Genomic DNA, 20,431 nt, shown 5'->3' with positions numbered 1-20,431 from the left:
TAGGGGTATAGTCTTATTTTGCTGTGGAGGGAGTTACGTTTCCCAAACTCTGACAACTAGAAGAGGCAAGGAGTGTAATGAGACAGTGATTGAAGCTCTTCTCATATCAGCCCCTACTCCTCAAAGGTCAATTAAATGACATATTAATATAATTTCTTTCCAGCAGTTTAATGAAGGAAAAGCAGTGTAAAACAGGTGAAAATGGAGCACTACTTAAAGTTGCAAAGAGGAGTGTCCTGGACAAGGAGAGGGGATTTATATAAATGTGGCTTTGTATACTTTGTGTAAGTGTGGGTTACACGCCAGAATCCTCCTTGCTGTAAGTTGGTGTTATTTCATCTAAGTCATTGAAGCTGCCCACACTTGCAGCTATTTGCTAAATGACCTCACCACACATTAAATGGTAGGAGCCGTTGTCTGGCTTATAGGAAAAATGTGCAACTTGTGGAGCTGGGGGACTACTTAGGTCCACCCTGGTGCAGGAAAAGTCCTCTAACCTGGACCAGGCAGAGCTGCACCAACCCCACACATACCCCTCTCTCCCCAGAAGTAGTTAAATGCCAGGTTTTGTCATGATCTGCTGTGGTCATTAAGCTAGTTACTCCTTTCTCAAAGGGCTAGAAAGGACTTTTTCCCTCACTGCCAGACTGGCTAAGGCAAGGTGGGTTGTTTTCTTCTTCCCACAGGAGGATGGGGGCTTAGTTGGGGTGGACATGAAACAGAGGTTAGACTATGATGTCACAACTTATTATGTAAATATGAGGCAGATATCCACTGCAAGTACTCCACAGGGAAGGGATACAGTGTTCAGATAACATGGATTGGTAAAGAATTTAAAGGAGATACTCTTTAAAGGAGAGGAAATGGGTTTTGGGACTCTTATGACTGGTACAGCTGGCAGCCAACTCCTCCTCCTTAATAGCCCCCCCTTTAACTATTTTTGAGTTGAGTGGGTGGCCCAGCAGCAGGTTGTCTGGGGACCAGAATGAGTAAAGGGGAGGACTGACATCACCACCTAACCTTTAGTTTATGTAAATGATTATGGGATTACCTGCACTGTATGCTTTTACGTGCTATATACTCCCTAGCATTTAAGAATAAAGTTGCAGCCTAATTAAACCACATCCAGTGCCTCCTGTTCTTCTGGCATAGCTGGATAATGGGATTTTGTGTCCATATAGTATTTTGACCTATAATATCCACTCTCTAAATTATTGGAAGATGTTGAGATAAACATTACATCCTTGCCTTTTAGGTACTACCAACCTCAGTTAACTTTTGGAGTCCAGGGCCCTTGCTATTTTCCTGGATATTATGCCACAGCATAATCAGGACTGCATCAAGATGAATGCAATTTGATGGCTACTGGCTCATGGAAGTGTTACTGTCTTCCTGAGTTATGCAGCAACAGAGGCTGTTCCCCATTATGGAGCGGGGAATACATTAGCTTTGATAGCAGTTGGTGAATTCTTCTAACATTTTGATTAGGGAAGATGGAGGCCACTGGAACTTTCTGTATCCAGTCTTGGGGCTATGCAAGGCCATGGGGCCAGTCTTTGGACAGAAGAAACTCTTGCAATGTTTTCTTTTTAGCCTTGTAAAGACCTTTCTCTTGGATAGCACAGCCTGCTACACAGCCATCATCTAGGGCTACACAAAAGATATATTTATGTTTGAGATATTAGCAAGATGTTGAAATCAAAGTTTCCAGACTCCAGCTAGTCATTTGGAGCTCGATTTTGACATCCATATTCCCTGATGCATAGTAGTTTATTTCACGAGTGGTTCCATTAATTTCAGATAGGGCAACTTTCAGACTAAGGTGCCACTCATTGTAAAACTGGCAGAATCTGGCCCTTAATAAGTAAGATTAACAGTCTTAAAATATTACATTTTCTTAATATCATTTCACTACCAAGCTTGAAAAATATTTGTTATGCATACTTTATAGCTCATTGCCGCAAATGATAATAAACATCATTTGAAGACTCTAATTATTCCCTTCTCTGTTTCTCCAACATGAAAAGAATGATCCCCAGAATTTAACTCATACATGGATTGAAAAGATCTTTAACATCATTCCAAAGATTTGAAGAGTCCAGTACAATGCAAAGAGGGTGCTACAATCAGAGGCGGCTCCAGGCACCAGCATGCCAAGCCCGTGACTGAGGCGGCAAGCCACAGGGGGTGCTCTGCTGGTCGCCGTTAGGGTGGCAGGCAGGTTGCCTTCGGTGGCATTCCTGCAGAGGGCCCACTGGTCCCACGGCTTCGGCGGACCTCCTGCAGGCGTGCTGCCGAATCCGCGGGACCAGGAACCTCCTGCAGGCAAGCCGCCAAAGGCAGCCTGCCTGCCGTGCTTGGGGCAGCAAAATACCTAGAGCTGCCCCTGGCTACAATATATCGTTTAACTGACCTTTGAGGAGCAGGGTCCAAAATGAGGATTTAATCTATGTATTGTCACAATAGGGCAAGTCTCTCTCACTCTCTTCCCCCCCCCCCGGTGTAAGTCTACTACTCTAGTGGTAGGTGTTTCCTGTTTTATCTATGTCATGGATGACAAAAGAGAAGTTGGCATTTTGATAGAACAGATACGCTCAGAGGAAGATGATCATGAATAAACTGAATGGAAATTTCAAGACATAACCATTTTAAAAGTAAATATGCATTTATTATCGTGTGAGGTTATTTTAAAATAATCATCATAAAGGGAAAACTTAAAATAATGAACAAACTTCAGTGTCATTTCCCCAAGGATGAGCTAAGACAGCAATTTGTCATCATGTCTCTTTTTCAGTCCCCTGAGTTAAAGGATATTTAAGCTTTCTGGCTCCAAATCAGTAGGGTATGGACAAAAGAAAAGGTTCCCTCTTTCTCGTGCATTGAAGAGATGAGCATGTAACAATGGGTTTGGAAGGAACTAAATGGCTTGCTAACAACCTGTTTAGTAATTTTTACCCATTTGTGTAAGATGTGATCTATATGCACTGGATCATTATGAAATTACTAGCCACTATTTATGCAGATTTTTTTGTTTCATCATTTGTGATTCACTCATCCAAGGGAAACTCTTATTCCCAGACCTCTTTTTATGCACCTGTCTAACCTGCAATGGATCTTTAAACTTGGAGAAATAGGAATAATAAGAGATACATTTTCTTATTCTTATACATCTCATGCTTCTCAGCTGTGAGTATTGGTCTGAATCAGTTGAGAATGGCAAGACTAGGGCTAGTTCATTTGGCGATTTAGTCCCTCTTTCCCCACAAGTGCCTCCCACTGCCATACTGCACTTGAGTTCTTCAAATCATATCCACAGGCCAAATATGCTTCCTTCAGTATTCATGCTCTGTGGAGCATTCTGAGATGTCTGCTCCTCTTGCACTGACCAGGAGTGGACACCTGAAACTGATGCAAGAGGTGATGGAGGGCGGGGGCTGGGAAGGAACCACACTCAGATAGGGATATAAGTCCTGCTTTAGTGTTGTTTCTCTCATCTTCTTCTAGCAGCAAAGGGATATGCTGTTGTCTTTCACTCTAGGACCTGATCCAGTGAAGTGCTGAGCACCTACAACTCCCACTGAAGTCACTGGGAGTTGAACATGCTCAACATTTTGCGGGACTTGGGCAATAAAATCCATCAGGTGTGGAGTGATTTCCTATATGTGCTGGTGTGCTTCATTATCTTGTGATTTTTCCAGGGATGTTCTGTGGTTTAGTAGCTCATTGTCCAAGAGGAAGATCTCTGTCAGCAGATATTAAACTGTCTGAAGTATACGGTCCTATGATGTAAAAGGTACAAATATTAAGATGAACAAGTGCTTTTAAAAAAGCCTATTTTAAAAAAATCTGCTTGCTGGATATAGAATGTACGTAGTCCCCAAACTTCTATAGGCTGGAAAAGTTGGTTCTCTCTTGTATGGAACAAGTTTCTGCATCTTGTGTGGTTACTATAGTGGATGGAAGGGATAAAGAGACTCTACAAGGCTGATGCTGGAGGTAATGGCTGTCTCCTATAACTGTCCACACTACAGCCATCTGAGCGGTTAGTCTTTATACACACTGGGTTTTGGGACTACAAAAGATGAATGTTTAAGGAATATCTGTTAAAGATGTTTTCAGATTATCATTTTATCACATAACTCCATAATAATTTTAGGCCAGGTCCTGCCATTTTTACTCATATTGAGTAGTATCTTACTCTGTGAATAGTCTCAGTGATTTCATTGGGTATTCTTCAATGTAAGAGCAGCAGGGTCCGGTCCTTTATAAATAAACTTGACTTTTAGGAAATGGTTTGCTAAAAGTTTGTTTCTGCATTTTATAGAAACTTCAAAATATTTAAAACAGAGCGTAAGGCTTATTATAAAATCTTAAATAATTTATATTTGCAAATAAATCAGATGAAATTAGACATTTATTTTCCCTTTTTAAATCACCTTCCCTCTAAATGACCCTCCTTATCATTCAGTCTGAGTATGCAAGGCTTCTGCAGCCAACCTCATGAATGGTGTGGAAAAATACGTCTGAGGTCAGAGCCACCCATACTCCAGTTGCCTGGGTAGTACAAGGACATTCCCTTAGCTTCCTTTGAACTGGCCTTCAGAGATCACTCCCAATGTGTCTTAGCATCATCATGCTTGTAACAGCCAACAACGCTGATGCAGCGAGCATCCTATTCTGTACCTGTGCCTTTTTTTAACAGGGTCCCCTTTCAGTACTCTTGATTCACAAGGGAGGTTTCAGTGCTCAGTGAAACTCTGCAGCAGCAGTTCTATTAGCAAATTGTATTACCTTCCCTTGGCTACAGAGTAAGCCTACAAGGAACCAATGACTGTCACAAGGCTGGACAACAAATGATGTTGAAGAAACAGCATCTCCCTGAGTAGCAGAAGGAAATGCAGAAACAGGCACTAGAGCAGGAAGTTTCAGGGGTATATTTCAATGTGTCTTCTCATTTGGGGACAGAAAGAGACAATTTGTTCATTCCAAAACTATCCTCCTATTAAGCTAGTGGTTATAGAATGCTCTTGTTTACTCCCCTAACATTCTGGACCTGATGTTTCCCCCTTCCCCCCCAAATTCCCAGTCCTCCTATGCTGGACCAATTGCACAATAGGGCCATAAAGCTGCCCTAACAAATCAGCTGGGAAATTCCTGAGTGTGAGAGAATTCCTGGCTATCACAGAGCTGTCATTCATGTCTGAGGGGGTGTTAGGGGTTCCAGTTGTTTAGTGCTCCAGCAAACTTTGGCCCAAGGAACAGCTTCTCTAAGGGGCTGTTGCAGCCAGCATGGGTTAAAGCAGTCTGTTGGTACCTCTAGGATCAGGGGAGTGCAAAGGAGACCTTAAGCCACCTTTGCTTGCTCTTCATCAGGTCCTATGATCCAGTAGTACACAGTAATTTTGGGGCTGTATATACATAAGTGTATAAAGTGTTTTTTTCCCCATATGTAACCACAGTAACAGGACCAATTAGGTAAATGCTACCTATAGTGGTGTAACTTGCATACAATATACTCAATGGATATATTCAGAAGAGTAAATGATTTGTGATCAGAGGGAGAGAGAGAGGGAGATGCATTAAATATAAAAAAGTCTGAATAGCGCCTAGTCTTTCTGATATCCCACATAATATGCTAAAATAGCAAAATCAATTGAAAGTTTATTCTCATTATAGTAAACCTACGTGAAGCTGAAATAAAGTAAGCAAGTGTGATGCATTTTAACAAAACAAATCATATTTTCTTGCTTAAAAACCCATATCTAAAATAATATGAGCTTTTTACCTACCTTAAGTTCTCTAAAAAAGATGCTACTCCTTGCCCACTCAACAATGGAGAAGAGGGTTTGGTCAGCCATTTTACACATAAGCCCAAATGTGTTGAGCTTTTCATGTTTGCTTCTGTTAGCTTGCTCCTGCTGCAAATATGCCATAATCTTAGCCTGGACTTGTGGCTCATCTGGCTCGCACTTCAAGAGTTCCAATATCAGATGTGGAATACTTGCTGGTGAGCTTGTCTGATAACTATCCATGTATGAGTAGCCCATTATTGACTCTGGAGAGCTAGTGTAAGGGTCAGGGTACTCAGACTTGATAGCACGGCTTGGAAAGTGGCCATAGGTTTGATAACCTTGTAGGCTGCCATGAGGCGGCATTGTCATGCTAATTGGAGAGGTTACAAAGGGACTTCTGTCATAGTCTGTAGGAGGCAAGGCAGTGTGGTTCAGAGGTAGGCCTTTGGAAGCAGAGTGGATATTCTGGATTGCAGAGGATATTGTCAGGTCAGTTGGCATTGCTTGGATCACTTGAGTCATGGCTTCCAGTTTAAGTCCATTTGCTCGGATAAGAGCTTTCTTCTGCTGTTTCAGTGCCCTGTCTCTCTTGTACATTGGTCCAAATTTGTTTCGACCCCCACGCATTCGGTCAGCTCTCACAGCTGTTGGGGGAAAGAGAAGAAAGTAAGATATTCATTAAAACTTAAGCAGATAACATTCTTGAGTTGGACACACGTTTAGGGAAGAGTGGCAAGACAGCAGCACTCCCTTACTTGACTTTGATCAAAACAGCACCATGATTCCAAAAGGAAAATAAAGTCGTTTGATGTAATGAATTTTAATTGTCTTAGTTACCTATTGGACAAATATTCTTAACATGTATGAACTCATTGTTTAGGTCATTTAAGATGTAATAAATAGGGACAAACACAGTGGTTGGCTGCAGAAATTTCACAGCTCATGAGATAACCTGTGATTGCTGTTGAGATCTCATAATTTTTTTTTAACTGCAACCCACGGTAGCATTAGGAAAAAAATGGCTTCTCTCCAGAACTCATCTGAGAAGTATCCTGAGGGCCATGTTATCTCATGATAATCATTCCATTACTGCATACCACCACTATAAAAAATTGTCTGAAATGTAAGCTGTAAAATGCTCAATAGGCATAAAGATGAGTCTGGTTTCTTTAACAAATATTAAAGATTATTTCCTTTATGGTTTATAGATATTGTTGCAAATGTTTAAGGAACATTCCTCATTTTCTAGAGATGTTTTCAAATGCAATTTGAATAGGCATAGAGAAAGCTGCCTACTTGCCATACTCCATACAGAAGGTTGAACTGACTCAGAAACTATTGACAATGTTATAGCTTGTAATATCTCTGGCATTAGAAATAATTAAAACAACGGCTTCAACAGCTGCCTTGGGAATCATATTGGTGGTCTTTGTCACAGCAGTATGTGTCACTATGGCATATATCTAATGGACTAGTGAGTAGTTCTCGCCAAGCCCACCTTGCCCAATGGCAATTAGATAGAAACAGGAACCTTTGACAGCTTGGTGACATGTTGAGACTGCTGAGATTGCTGGAGGTTAAGTTCTTGAGCTTTTTATCTTAGGGATTAGTGTAACATTAAAAATTTATTAAGAATCCTAGGTACACAATACTGTACATTATCATGAAGATTTTAACAATTAATGATTTTTGGTATACACAGTAATTTATGAACTAGAATTCAAGTCCATATATCACAATCAGGGAAATACATATATAAATGTTACAGGCATTTACAATTATGAAAGCATGTGTTCTTCCAATTTTCCAGATAGAGAAAGAGAAGTTGTACAGATGTGACAGAAGGATATAAAGATAAATCTTTTACAGTCTCTCTCTCTCTCTCTCTCACTCAGTTTTAGTTAATGCTGTAGTTAAAGCATTTTTTGCTGTTAACACTATCCCTTATGCAGGAAACAGAAAAGTCGTATACACTATTTTGCTGATAAATGTAACATATATATTAGCATCCTTCTCAAAACATTCTGCACATTATAGGTCAAATTCCACCCTGAGATACTTTGATTTCAGTAGGAGTTGCACAAAAGTGAGTTGCATGCAATCATATGAGAACAGAACATGGCCCTGTATGATTATCTGTAATTAAAAAGTTAGAAATAGCAGTTTAGCAATATATTTTCAACCTGCTGATAAATGTCCATACTGACAAAAACATTCCAAATGACTTGTTATTTTACCACTAGTTTTCAAAGGGATATACTGCAACCCAAGATGTTCCGCTGAGTGTAATGTACCAGTTTTATCTGTGCACTGTGGAGAAATGTAATGAGTGTTGTATTTACTAAATTGTGTGATGCTGTCTGTATATTTGAATGCATATTTGCATTTATATCTACATATATCCATTGTAATACTGGCATGATCCTGCAGTTTTAACTTAGGCAAAACTTATTCATTACAATGAGAGTTTTGCATGAGTACAGAATGTTCAATTCTGATCCTGCATTTCTTATTCAGGCAAAATTCCCATTGAATGTAGAATCTGGGCCCAAGTGTAAATAATATGTTAGAATGTGTTATGTTGAACTGTCAAGATTCTCTTACTAGCCTCTTAACAGTAATTTTGCATTCTGTTATTTCAATAGACCCTTGTAGCATTACCATTCTTCTCTGTATGTGAATGATCTTTGAAAACCCACTCTAAAATCTCATATTTCCTTTAAATTTTTCAAGAAATCTCATTGTGAAAGTATACCTATTCATAATAGCTTTACAACATATTTTTAGAGATTATTTTACCCATATTTTTCGCTCAATTCTTCAGTCACTCTGTGTACTGAACTCCCATTGATGTCAGTTGCAATTTTGCATGAGGAAAGATTCTTAATTTTTCTTTATTTCACATTTTCTTTAAGATTGATATTGCAAAGCAAAACCACATCAAAACCAAAATATTATATAAAATATAAATAAAATAAAATCATGCTTGATACAAAAGACCAGAAATTAGTTGCAATTATTAATTCACCATTCTGAGAACTGATGATGTATTCTGTTTTTATTCTGAATTAATTCTGTTTGTTCTATAAAGCTTAAAAAGTAATTTCCATGCTATTCTTACTTTTTCATCCAGGTACTCTTCAACACATCAAACTATGTATAAATCAAAGGTTTTCAATTTTTTCTTGTGGTAATAACTAGCTTTAACTTATAATTGACCTGCTACTACTTATGAATAGAGTAAAAATATCCCTTATTTAAAACATACAAATAGCAGCATATAAGAAGTTACTAGCAAGTATTTTTAAATGGATGTGGTAAATGATGTGCAACATAATTTGTATAAAGCTAAAATTTATGTAATATTTTCAATAGTTTGTATAGATTATAAATATACAATAACAGTAATAATTCTTACCTTCTAACTTCATTCCAACACTTAGACATTTTTGAAATCGACAATAAGGGCAACGCTTTCTTTGTGTTTTGTCAATCTGACAGTTCTGATTTTCTATACACGTGTACCTTTTGTTATTCTGGACCGTTCGTTTAAAGAATCCCTGTATGATAGACAAAGAGTCAGCCCGTTTCACTTTAACCGTAGGTTTCAGCATTTTATTTTACGGAAATCATTGTCAGATACTTGTCTTATACTACTCAGGCACTTATGAGGTTACATGGCTTATTTTAGATTTCAGCAAGATATACCCTGGAGAAAACTGCTAGACTATAGAGGAGTTTTTCTGGTATTAATACTGTGTTTTTTGTAGACTTAAGTCAAAGATTGGTGAGATTTGCCTGTACTCCACTGCATCCCTAACAATGGGACCATAAACACTGATGCTGACCAGTATCTCTTTTGTCTGCTCTTTAATATTTGTAAAATGACTGACATCTGCCTTTTTAAAGTAATCTTATATGGAATAAATTAGAACACTTGCAAAATGTAATAGAAACATAAGATACATCTGCTCTTTGTATATTGTTATGGTGTATATCAGAGGCATAATAAATATTTGACATTCACTGTCTAGATACAATTTTTTAAAAACAAAAATGTGATTTTCTGGGTTTATTCTGCTTGCCATACAGTGAAATGTTTAAAATTGCATTGTTCTGGTGTAGAGGGTAAGATATTCTGCATTTAGAAAACTGATTTAAATGTTTGTCTATAACTTTAAAAGGTTTATTCATGACAAATTATTGAATTCACTTACATGGCTCAACTATATTTAATAGTTGGTTTAATTAGATATGGATTTAGTTTCCAAATATGTGCCCAAGATAAATTACGTGTGAATATTCTTTATTTAATATATTACAAGAAATTATTTGCTTGACTTTAATTGTGTACATGTCCAAGTAAATACTAAAATAAAATACTTCGTAGGAAAAATAAGCATGAAGTTGCGATGACAACAGAAATTTACATTTTTATATTGAAAGAGAAAAACTTTGGAGCAGTGGCATTAGATTTTGTAAAGTTGAAATGTATTGAGGATACTAGTTTGTCACTTTATCCTACAGGGACAATAATACTCTAAATGTACATAAATCACCTAAAATCAATACTTGGGTTGCTTAGGACTGAAAGTCCTTCTACAACTCTATCACTTCACAACAACAAAATATTTAAAAGCAGCCATACAACAAAACAATCTAACTTTTTTTTTCCATTTGGGCAAATGAGGTTTTTAAAAAAATTGGGTGTGAATCTAATAATAAATGAAATCAGAAAGAGCCCAAACTATGCACCCCTGTTTGTTTATTTTTACCAGCATTTTCCTTTAACATTTTAAAATATTTTAAATCATTTTGATTTGTTTTCTATTAAGTAATTTGTACTAAACCTTGCAGCTTTCACAGGTGAGAAGTCCATAATGGTAACCAGACACTTTATCTCCACAGACTGGACACAGTTCTTCCAGGTCTTCATCGTAAGAGTAATTCACCATTTTAAACTGAGACACTGGAAAAAAACCAGAAATAACACATTCAGTGAGTATTTACATAAGTTGTTCAAAAATATTTTCCTCAGCTCCAACTATTATTATATATACAACATTAATTCTGACCTGAGGAAACAATCCATTAAAGAAACATCTTCTGCAAATTAAATAAAAGAAAACTTGAAAAAAAAATCAAAACAAACTCACCACCACAACTCACACTGAAACATGGAATATGAACTCTTCACAAGTAAACTATGTATAAGCTTCAGAGTTTTGTGTTGTGAGAAAAAATTCTAGTTATTCAGAATTCCAGTGCTCTTAAACCATCTACAGTCTATTGAACCAGAAACTACATTAAATAATTAGTTTCAGCACTTATCAGGAAAGTGCTTAAAAAAGTCAGAACCAAAATTGACAAGGTTAAATCTCACTGATGTATGTAAAATAACTTTAACTAGGTTTGCTTCCTTTAAAGTTTTGTTAAAATAATACCAATCTGTAAATATTTACTTTATCTAAACTTGAAACCCATGTAACCAGCACTCTTCTAGTGTGTTGAATGTAAATTACTTACAGTACCAAGTTAAAATGCTATCCTGACACCCAAAACCTTGTATGCTTGATTCTGATCAGCAGCTCATCTTTAACAAAAGCTTGCTTCCTGTAATACCTAAATCAATCAGTTTTAATATTAAAAGTTCAAATTGCTTATTTGTTCCCATTTTATTTACTTTTGCCTCCAAACATTTTTAAACCCCAAAAACTAGAGAACAGTAAAGAAGGAGACAAGCAGAAGGCACTGGGATTGTTTTTTTGGAGAGATGGAGTGGTAAAGTACCTAAACTTAATTAATTTTATATAATCGCCATGCTAAATTAAGCCCAAATCAAACCACAACGATCCAGGATTAAGGTCCCAGGTGCAAGTAACCAACTTCTTCGGACAAAAGTAATCAGTGTTTGCGGGAGATCTAAAAGATGTACAGAATGTAAACAGGAAACGCTGCAGTTCTTATGTCCTGATTTTCCCAAATACCCCTGTGCAATTTAGACAAAATCTTGAAGGAAAAAACCTGTCTGCCACTCTGAGGAAAGGCAGAGGAGGAGCTGGGAGATGAGGGAGTGCAAAAGAACCTGAATGAAAGAGAGAGAGAATTTATCTGGATTTACCCCACAACCAGCTCAGCCAACAGGTCTGATTATCCCCCTCCCTCCCCCCCAAAAAACCCACCCTCACCGCAGAGCCAATTTCCTTCCCTTTTCCTGCTGCAAAATAGACCAGGCAGCTGACGGTTTGTAATGTAATCAGTTATCTCTGTAAGGGGGTGATGGACACAGCAGCGGCAGAAGTTACGATTTTCTTCCCCTAGAATCAAGCAGCTGTCACGTTTTTGAGTCATCTAAGCGAGTTACATCTAAGTAGTTGTATCATGCGAGAGATCTCCCAGAAAGCGGCTGAGGATGCCTTGGAGTTAAGAGTCTCTGGGTTAAGAAAAAGATGTGCTAAGACTTAAGTAACTAACAGCAGCCATGTCCCTTACGGAAAGAACCCCGCAGGCTCTGTGGGAACTAGAGAGGGAACTGGAGTGAAATTAACGCGGTGTGAAATAGCCGAAGGAAAATATTTTCAGAACGACTTCTTCAAGGTTTATGAATCAGGGCCAATCTGATCAGAGAGCAGAATGTGTGTTACACACTATGGGCTCTCTCCAGCTACCATCTCCACGCTTGTTGATTTCTTTTATATACCTGACCTTAGGTGGACGATCCTTTAACTAAGATTAAAGAGCGGATGAATGGAGTTTCTCCGCTCACTGTATACACGCAAGAAATAGAAGAGGGGAGAGAGAGAATGACCAGTCCCTTCCTTCTCCCAACGTTACCAGTGCTGCAGAGGCCGAAGCAAGAACAAAGTTCCCGGTTGTCACAAGAAAAAATTAATGGACAAAGGGGTCAGTAGAGAAAACAAGGATTTTTTCCAAGCGCTGTCCGGGAGCGTTGCAGGACAATACAGTGTTGAGCGGGACACAGCCAAAGAAAAAGAAAGTCTGAGTTACCCTGACACCCCCACTCCAGCTTACAATTTCTGCGTCCCATTAGCCTCAAGTTAGAAAAAGGCCCCCTGAAAACGAACAATTTAGGCAGAAACAAGCGATCGGTAGAGAAGTTTCTGCTAAAGGGTCGCCCAGAGCCCTCAACCCTACCCGCTTCTGGAGTTGAGCAGCACATTGTGCTAAAATGGGGCTTTTCTACAGTGACCCAGGTGTCTCCGGCCAGCTAGCCCCACCAGGCACCTGGGCCGAGAGGATGTGGAGATGGGATACAGCCAATCCCCAGCACTTAGGGGATCCTCTCTGCTCCTCCATTTAGTGGAGTGAATGGGGTGCAACTCCAGCGCTCATGCCGAATCTCTAGCGAAAGCCCCCTGCCTTTAGCATGGCAAGTAAGGATCACCTTTAGCTGAGCGCGGGAGCGAGCTGAGAAACACTGGTTCCCGTGCCGCTAACAGCTACTTCCCTGAGACAGAGTTCAAATCTCCTGTCCCGAGCTCAAAATAAACGCAGGTTGAAGCGAAAGTCTCTGAGTTTCGACAGAAAGTTTCCAGCTCCGCTCTGGACTTAGGACTTTAAAAGATCCTTCCTGCTAAGCTATGGTACCCCAGCGACTCAGCTCCAGCGCCTGCATTCTCTGGCCACCAAGCAATGAAATTCAGAGGCATAAATACACGGTAGCGTCAGTTTCAGGACTTGCTGAAGCAAAGTTTCTCATCGCATCTGGTTGATCACCTGTGTTATTTGTACTGAAAGACAAGCTGCCCTTATTACCACACTTACTCTTACACAAAGCCATTAATGCAATTAGCAAAGCGACAGGAACAGCCCTGCAAACGACCGCTAATAAAGCAGCAGAATGGCTAAAACCCCGCTTGGAAATGGTCCCCTGACAGCTGTGTATTTCAGCTGCCTTCGAGGCTTGAGTCTCCAAGGCTTATTCCGTCGAGTATGCCAGGTAAAGTTGTAAAGAGGTGGCGAGGACTATTTCGAGAGCAGAGAAAGAATCTGGGTAGTGCAAGGGGCGAATATGGAATTGCTGCAGGGATTTTCCTGATGTCACCCCCTGGTTTGCTTGAGATAAACTTGGAAGGCTGTTTCATGCGAGCCAGAATCTGGAGCTGCCTTTTTTTTTTTATTAAAAAAAAAACGCGTTTAAAATAGAGCCAGTGGGATGAAGGTGTTTTCTTGCGAGCAATCAAGAGCTAGGAAAATAAAGGGGACCTGCCAATCCCCGCTCCCACAGGCCCCATTCCCCCCTTAAACTACTAGACAGCCGGTCCGAGTTTCCCTTAACAGCTCACCCTGCGTCTGATGCTTTGCTGATACGACTGCTCAGTGTCACGTCTCCCATGCATTGGGGGCAGACGGTAGATTCGGATCGTTACACGACTCAGCCCTCCCTCCCTCCAGTTGCTTTCGGGCTGCATTTCCGAAGGCTTTCAAGCCACCCCCAGCTGTTAGCAACCCGGTTCTGGAAGTTCAGCAAAGTTCCCAATTGTCAAGCACAGCTGCCCGAGTCAGCCCAGAGCAGCCCGGCTCCAGCTGCCGGTGCCGCTAGGCCTGGCTGGCGACTTGGCAATCGCTTTAGAAACCTCCATAACCGATTGCTCAGGAGCCCCCAACTTTGTATGGAGGTGCCGGGAAGGGAGCCGCGGATCTCTCGGAGCCCTGCCCGGCAGGTACTGCAGGAGCGAGCGCGCACGTGCTTACCTTGCATGTTTTCCGGCATCTGCCCCTGCTCCCCATTCGCTCGGGCGAGTCCCAGGGCTTCCGTCTCCACTTTGGGCAGCATGACAAGGCGGCTGCGGGCCGGGATGGGGACTCCGTGTCCGTCCGGGAGAGCGGCACCTGGGCACGGCAGCACAGATTTAGCTCGGAGAGGGGGCGAGCGGCGGCAGCGTCCACCCCCCGCTCCGGCCCGTGCCCTGCGCGCCCCGCTGCTGCCCACACCTAGCGCTGCCGCCAGCTAGCGCCGCGCGCCAGGGAGCAGCCGGGGAGGAGAGCCGGCGGCGCTGCTCGGGCGGAGAGCGGCAGCAGCCAGGCTGAGCGCCAGCCCCGGGAGCAGCGCTGCGGCGGGGCTGGTGCGAGGCTGGCAGGGTTCCCCGCCCCCCCTTCCTCCTCCCCCCGGCTCAGCAGGGGCTCCCTCCAGCCGCGGCTCTCGCCCTGGCACAAGTGTGGAGTTGTGAAGTTCAGACCTTGCAGTCCTGCCTTGTTTACTCCACATGCACCGAGAAGACGCACTTCCTAGCCGGCTGGGGCTGGGGAAGGGGGGCTGGGGAGATAGCGAGTGTGAGGGCTCTGGGGGGGCTGACACTGCCGCTCCAGCCAATGAGGAAGAGGCGCAATCAGCAACCAACCCTTCCCCCTCCTCTAAAGCTCCCCCCAGTTACAGTTGTTAAATCATCCTGATATTATAGTGCCAGTAAAACAGGCACGGGCCGCCTAAGGGAGCGAGGTGCACCGGCCAGCAGCTTGCATACATCCCCAGCGAGCCAGGTGATCTCTGCATCCAGGGGAAATAAGACATGAAGGGGCCGGGCAATGCATTATTCCTGCTCCGAGGAAGGCAGGGCTAAGGGTTCTTCCTCAGTCACCGCAGGCTCTTGCCTTACACTCTCACACAGCCATTGTGCGTGCACAGGGGGTGATGAGGGACATTCTTGCCTATCCCATTTTCACCCATCAGGGCTATTCCCCAGCCCACAGCAGCGACAGCTGGAGTTGAACTCTCTCCAGTAGAGAGTACGTTGTCTCACATGGTCTAGGCTCGCCGTCTGTACATGGTGGTCTCAGGTGGGAAGACATCACCCCCCCCCCCCGCACACTATTATCAAGGAATTGTACATCTTTGCAGACACTACCTTGATCCCCCTTGTTTTCCTTTTTACAGTCCGATGGAAACCTAATGGAGTTACGGTTGGGTTTCTGTATTAATTCTACGTTTTCTAGAGTCTCGTGAGATCTATCAAGACAAGCCACATAACTTAAATAAAGCAAATGCCCTAAAGAGCAGTCTGCTAAACAACAGCCAACCTGCTGACTAAAACGTGCAGTAAATGGCATCAACCTACACGTTACCAGAAAGACCTCATTCAAATAGTATTTTCTAAATGCTACAATATTTAATTCTCGGTGCCAGCTTTTGCAATCTCACAGTTATTGCAGCCGTTCTCAGTCCATTCTAGTGAATGAGATTCAAAGATTTTAATGTATTCCACTTGACTAGCACGAGGAGCAGAAATATTTCAATCAAAACTCACAGTCCACTAGTCGCGGTAACAATATTACTGTGATATTCGAATTAGTTGTATTAACATACATATATTTTGTTGCCATTAGATGGCAAGCATTATTTCCATCTTCAAAATAATCAAAACCTCCTATATCTGACAGTCATTATTCTTCTTTTATGGCTTGTTAATCATGTTCACATTTATGGAAAATTATATAAATATTTGGAAAATAAAAATCCTTTTGAACTGTAAGTAATACATGCTATTGACTATAATAGTGTAAGGAAAATAAAGGTTCATGACTGTTAATACAGATTCTATAAAATATAATTATTGCTCTAAGTTTATTAAACGCTTTTGATGACCAAGGTGCTGATAGAAAAGTGGCAAAAGGTCATTTAAGAGCCATAACTGACTCTGTTGTCCTCTGTGCTTAGTCTGAACTTTTCCCATCAAGCAGTTAAAAGTAAAAATCTAAACTTAATTTACTGGAGATGTGGATATCTCCAAACTTCAGTGTTACTGCAAAATAGGGTTTTTCTTTCTCTCTTTGTTTCAGGACTTGCTATTCTTGGGATGGGTTAAATGTGGAATCAGACTTGTAAGTGATGCAACTTAAAAATATTGAAATAGCCAATTTGGTAAAAAAATCCTGCCCAATATTAACATAATTTCCAAAACTGGAATTTTATCTCTCAAATTCTCTTGTGAACAGGTTTTAAAAATAAATAGCTGCGCGGCTATCTTACTAGGGAGGGCTGTTTGACTGTCCCTTAAAAGATGCCTTCCTCTCAGGGGAGCGGACGGGTATGAGATGAGACCATACAATCCTGGCGTTTGTAGATATATTTACTTATTTTTAAAAACCTATAGACTTTGCTTCTATAAAATTGTTGTGACCTCAGGTTAAATGGGCTCTGCAGTTGTGATGCCATCAGAATAAAGACAAAGGGTCACACAAGTGGATCTGATGTAAATTGCTTTTGATTTGGCTGTGGGTTAGAGGAGAACACTTTGGGCTTCCTGTCTTCGCAGCAAAGAGGAAGCAGTTCGTAGCCCATGTAGTAGATAAAAACACAGAGGTGCTTTGGAAGAGCAGGTCTTAGACCGAGAATTCTGATTTGGAGACGTAACAGAATAGACTGAAGCTGCTTTTCTCCCTACGTGCCCACTGGTACCAATGGGTGCAAAGTTAGCTATATGTGTCCTGTTTTAAAAGCACCTCGTTCTCTGTTAGAGAGAGATCTCTGCTCTGTCCCTCCCACCCCACCTTACCTCCCCGCAGGACATAAATTATGAAAGACATAGCCTATGACAGTATTTACAACAGACCTTGGAAAGTTAGATTAATATGTATATACAAATCCTCAGTCCTACAGCTCTCTAAGGTTTCCTGGGAAAATAGCAAGGGTCGTTCTCTCTCTCTCTCTCTCCCTCTCTCTGCCGTGTATTGTTCGGGGGAAAGTGATTTCATGTTGTCCGATAAACTCGCAGCGAGACAATCCATTCATTTCTCTCGCTCTTTTTGGTGAGTAAAGAAGATCAACATTTTAGCCCACCGAGGCAAAGGCAGAAAAAGACCCTGCCAACCAGGAAAGTATAGCTCAGTCTTGTAGCTCATCTAGGACCAGCTTATGCATTGAAGTCAATGAGAGTTTTGAGCGTTCAAATCTACTCGGGGTTAAGATCGAGCCCTTAATGTTCAGATTTCCCCAATTATTTATTTTCACACTGATAGGAGTCAGGCTTCCTTCTGAAGAGTCTATCTATGGCTTCATCTATAGCTCTCTATCTCTATTCCCCACAACCCTATCACTCCTTATTTTGTTGAGAACAATTTCCCAGTGGTTTACTCCCACTTAGGTACATGCAGAATTCACCCTCTAAATGACTCTTTAGTACTTAAATCTCTGTTTAACTAGTACTTGTGGAGTTAATGTTACAGGCAGTATCACTCCACAGGGGCCTGACTTGGAAAGAGTTCAAATGGCACATTGCGAAGCTACTCCAGGAGTTATTAGTTGAGATGAAAATACTTTGGAGTGGTTATTACACATCTACATTTCTCCGAAGTAACACTTTAGGGCAGTAACCATCATAAATGATACCTGCTCCCTCGTGGCTACGTTTAATTTAACATGGAGCTTTAGCTCTCACAATTGCCTTGAGCAACCTTAATTACCCTCTCTTCTAATCCCTTCGCCATTCCTTACCAAGTTCTCCAAACTTTTTTATGTGACTTCTCTCCTGAGTTTGCCTGGCTTGTTCTGATGTAGCCTGAAGGTCTTGATTGACGCGTGTAATTATAATAATAAAAGATGATGGCCTGGGGAGCCTCTGGCAGCCTTGATTAGCACAAGGAGCACAGCCCTGGAATATTTATGTTTTCCCATTTAAATGTATGTACAATTCCATTAAAACACGGGCTAATTATTATTATTATTATTTTTAAATCGGGAACTTCCTCGGCTCCTTTTGTTTTCACACTGCAGGGGTCCATGTCGTGGTATTTCAAGGTGAGTTCCAGTTCTTGGGAACTTGAAAGAGGCCCAAAGCTGGGCGCTCCTAAAGGCTTTCCGGCTAAGCAGGAACATTTCGAACTTTGACGGGCGTTCCTGTGAGCAACAAATGCTAGGCTACCTTCTGCTTTGCGTAGGGTGAAGTGTCCTGCAGGGGAGAGGGTTTGCTTTATTTGACCCCAAAGGCAGGCGGCTCTAGCAGAAGAAAACCCTTGAAAAGTGTGTGCAGAGGGAACTTTTCCCCTCAGATCCCATTGAGAAATAAATGAGAGCAAATTGTAACTTTGCTGTTGGGAAGTCTATATCCAAAGCCACTCCTCTTGCTTCTATAGTAATGTTCAGGGCTAGCGCTCTCTTTTTTCTGCCTCTGCTAAAAGTTCCCATTGCAAAGATCAGCAGTGACAAACTGTGTCTGTAGATGGAAGGCAAAGAGCTGCTACCGCGCAGCCTGTCCATAGTCCACTTACTGTTACGTTCCCTCATAAAATACAGCAGAGGAGCCAATATTTAGCTGCTCGTGTCAATTCCGGAGAGCACGAAATGCAAGGGAGCTCTTTCCAATGGGAGCAATGCTCTTCCTGAACAATTCATGCGCTTTATACTTCATCTCCCCGACCACATGTGCACACATTTCTTTTTTCTTCTTGCTTTCTGTCAGTCAGAATGAGAAGCATACCCACGTCTCTCAGACAGAGAAAGGGAAAGGTGACATGAAGTCACTGCAAGTCCCTTAAGAGAAAGGGCTGGTGGTTGTTTTCTTCCCCGCCATTCGACTGGAAGTGGTGTATTTAATACCCCAGGACTGACGAGCTAGAGATTGTTAGTGCTATAATCCAAAACTCGCAGAAGGAGGCGTTAGAAAGTAAACAGCCCGGTCTAGAGAAGTGAAAAACCAAACCCACACCTTTCTGATCCGATGCAATATTCAATGCACAGTGAGTCAGGCTGGAAAATATACGTCGCAGGTGATCAACCTTTTCAAAAGTCTATTACATTTACGAGCTTCAGTGATTCACAGTTACCTTACTGGGGCTGTCGACCCCCCGTACTCCAAAATACACAACTATTTCGACACAATCAGTTATTGACTGCAGTGCTATTTTTAAAGAGCAGTAAAGCTCACTGTTGTACATTGGAACGCATCCATGCCTATAAACACCTTACACGTAGAGTGAAACATACAAGATATGGTATATGGCGACGAATAAACCTGGTCAGGTAAGTGGTAAAGTACCTTTGTGATTGTATTTTTTTTTATTGCGAAATGAGTCATCACCAGTGAGAAGCTGTAATGACTTCACCTCGCACTAGTTGTACCTTCCAGCCCATGCGGGTGGGGACACGACACAATGCCTAGCTGTTCCCTGCTTAATTCTCTTACAAATCTCAATGCAAATGTTATGCAATAAGGTCACTTAAAATTACGTGGTTTAAAAGCAAATTTCACATTTGCAATGTATGATTTGGGAATAAAATATTCCAACCTCCAACGGTCATACAAAGACTGGATTTTATAGTTTCCCACTAGCTTTAGGTTGCAATGTAACTTTCTTATAGCGAACATACTGGGCGTATGGATATTGAGGTTTAAAAGAGATGAGGATGACAAGGTGTGTATATAGGGTGGACGTTTAGGGTGGGACAAAGTGGTTGTAACTCTGCAATCCAATCCAAAATTAACCAGTGACAACCTTTGGCACATTTTATTATGTGAACAACACGTGCCCAAAGATTGCATGAGGAATTTACTGAACTAACAGCATCAGTAGCAAACTGCAATCTATTCCAGGCTGCAGTGTTCACCCAATCCCATTAGGCCACCTTGAGATCCAAACTTTCAGCAGAAATGGTGTTAGGATTTTTTTCCCCTTGCGATTCATTG

General features: G+C 41.4%; 1 protein-coding gene across 1 annotated transcript in view; it reads right to left on the bottom strand.

Moving 5' to 3' along the window:
• NR5A2 (nuclear receptor subfamily 5 group A member 2) overlaps nucleotides 1–15,024 on the bottom strand; it is a 105,378-nt gene extending 90,354 nt beyond the window's left edge. The window contains exons 1-5 of the mRNA XM_030573898.1: nucleotides 14,993–15,024; nucleotides 14,508–14,645; nucleotides 10,643–10,761; nucleotides 9,211–9,352; nucleotides 5,790–6,436 (exon numbers count right to left, since the gene is read on the bottom strand). Coding sequence (XP_030429758.1) covers nucleotides 5,790–6,436; nucleotides 9,211–9,352; nucleotides 10,643–10,761; nucleotides 14,508–14,589 — 990 coding nt within the window. The 5' untranslated portion in view covers nucleotides 14,590–14,645; nucleotides 14,993–15,024. The remainder of the gene's footprint in view (nucleotides 1–5,789; nucleotides 6,437–9,210; nucleotides 9,353–10,642; nucleotides 10,762–14,507; nucleotides 14,646–14,992) is intronic.
• Nucleotides 15,025–20,431: the final 5,407 nt, after the last annotated feature.

The sequence above is a fragment of the Gopherus evgoodei genome, chromosome 8 (assembly GCF_007399415.2).
Source record: "Gopherus evgoodei ecotype Sinaloan lineage chromosome 8, rGopEvg1_v1.p, whole genome shotgun sequence".
In the NCBI taxonomy this organism is placed as follows: domain Eukaryota; kingdom Metazoa; phylum Chordata; order Testudines; family Testudinidae; genus Gopherus; species Gopherus evgoodei.
This window is presented reverse-complemented; position numbering and strand designations above follow the sequence as displayed.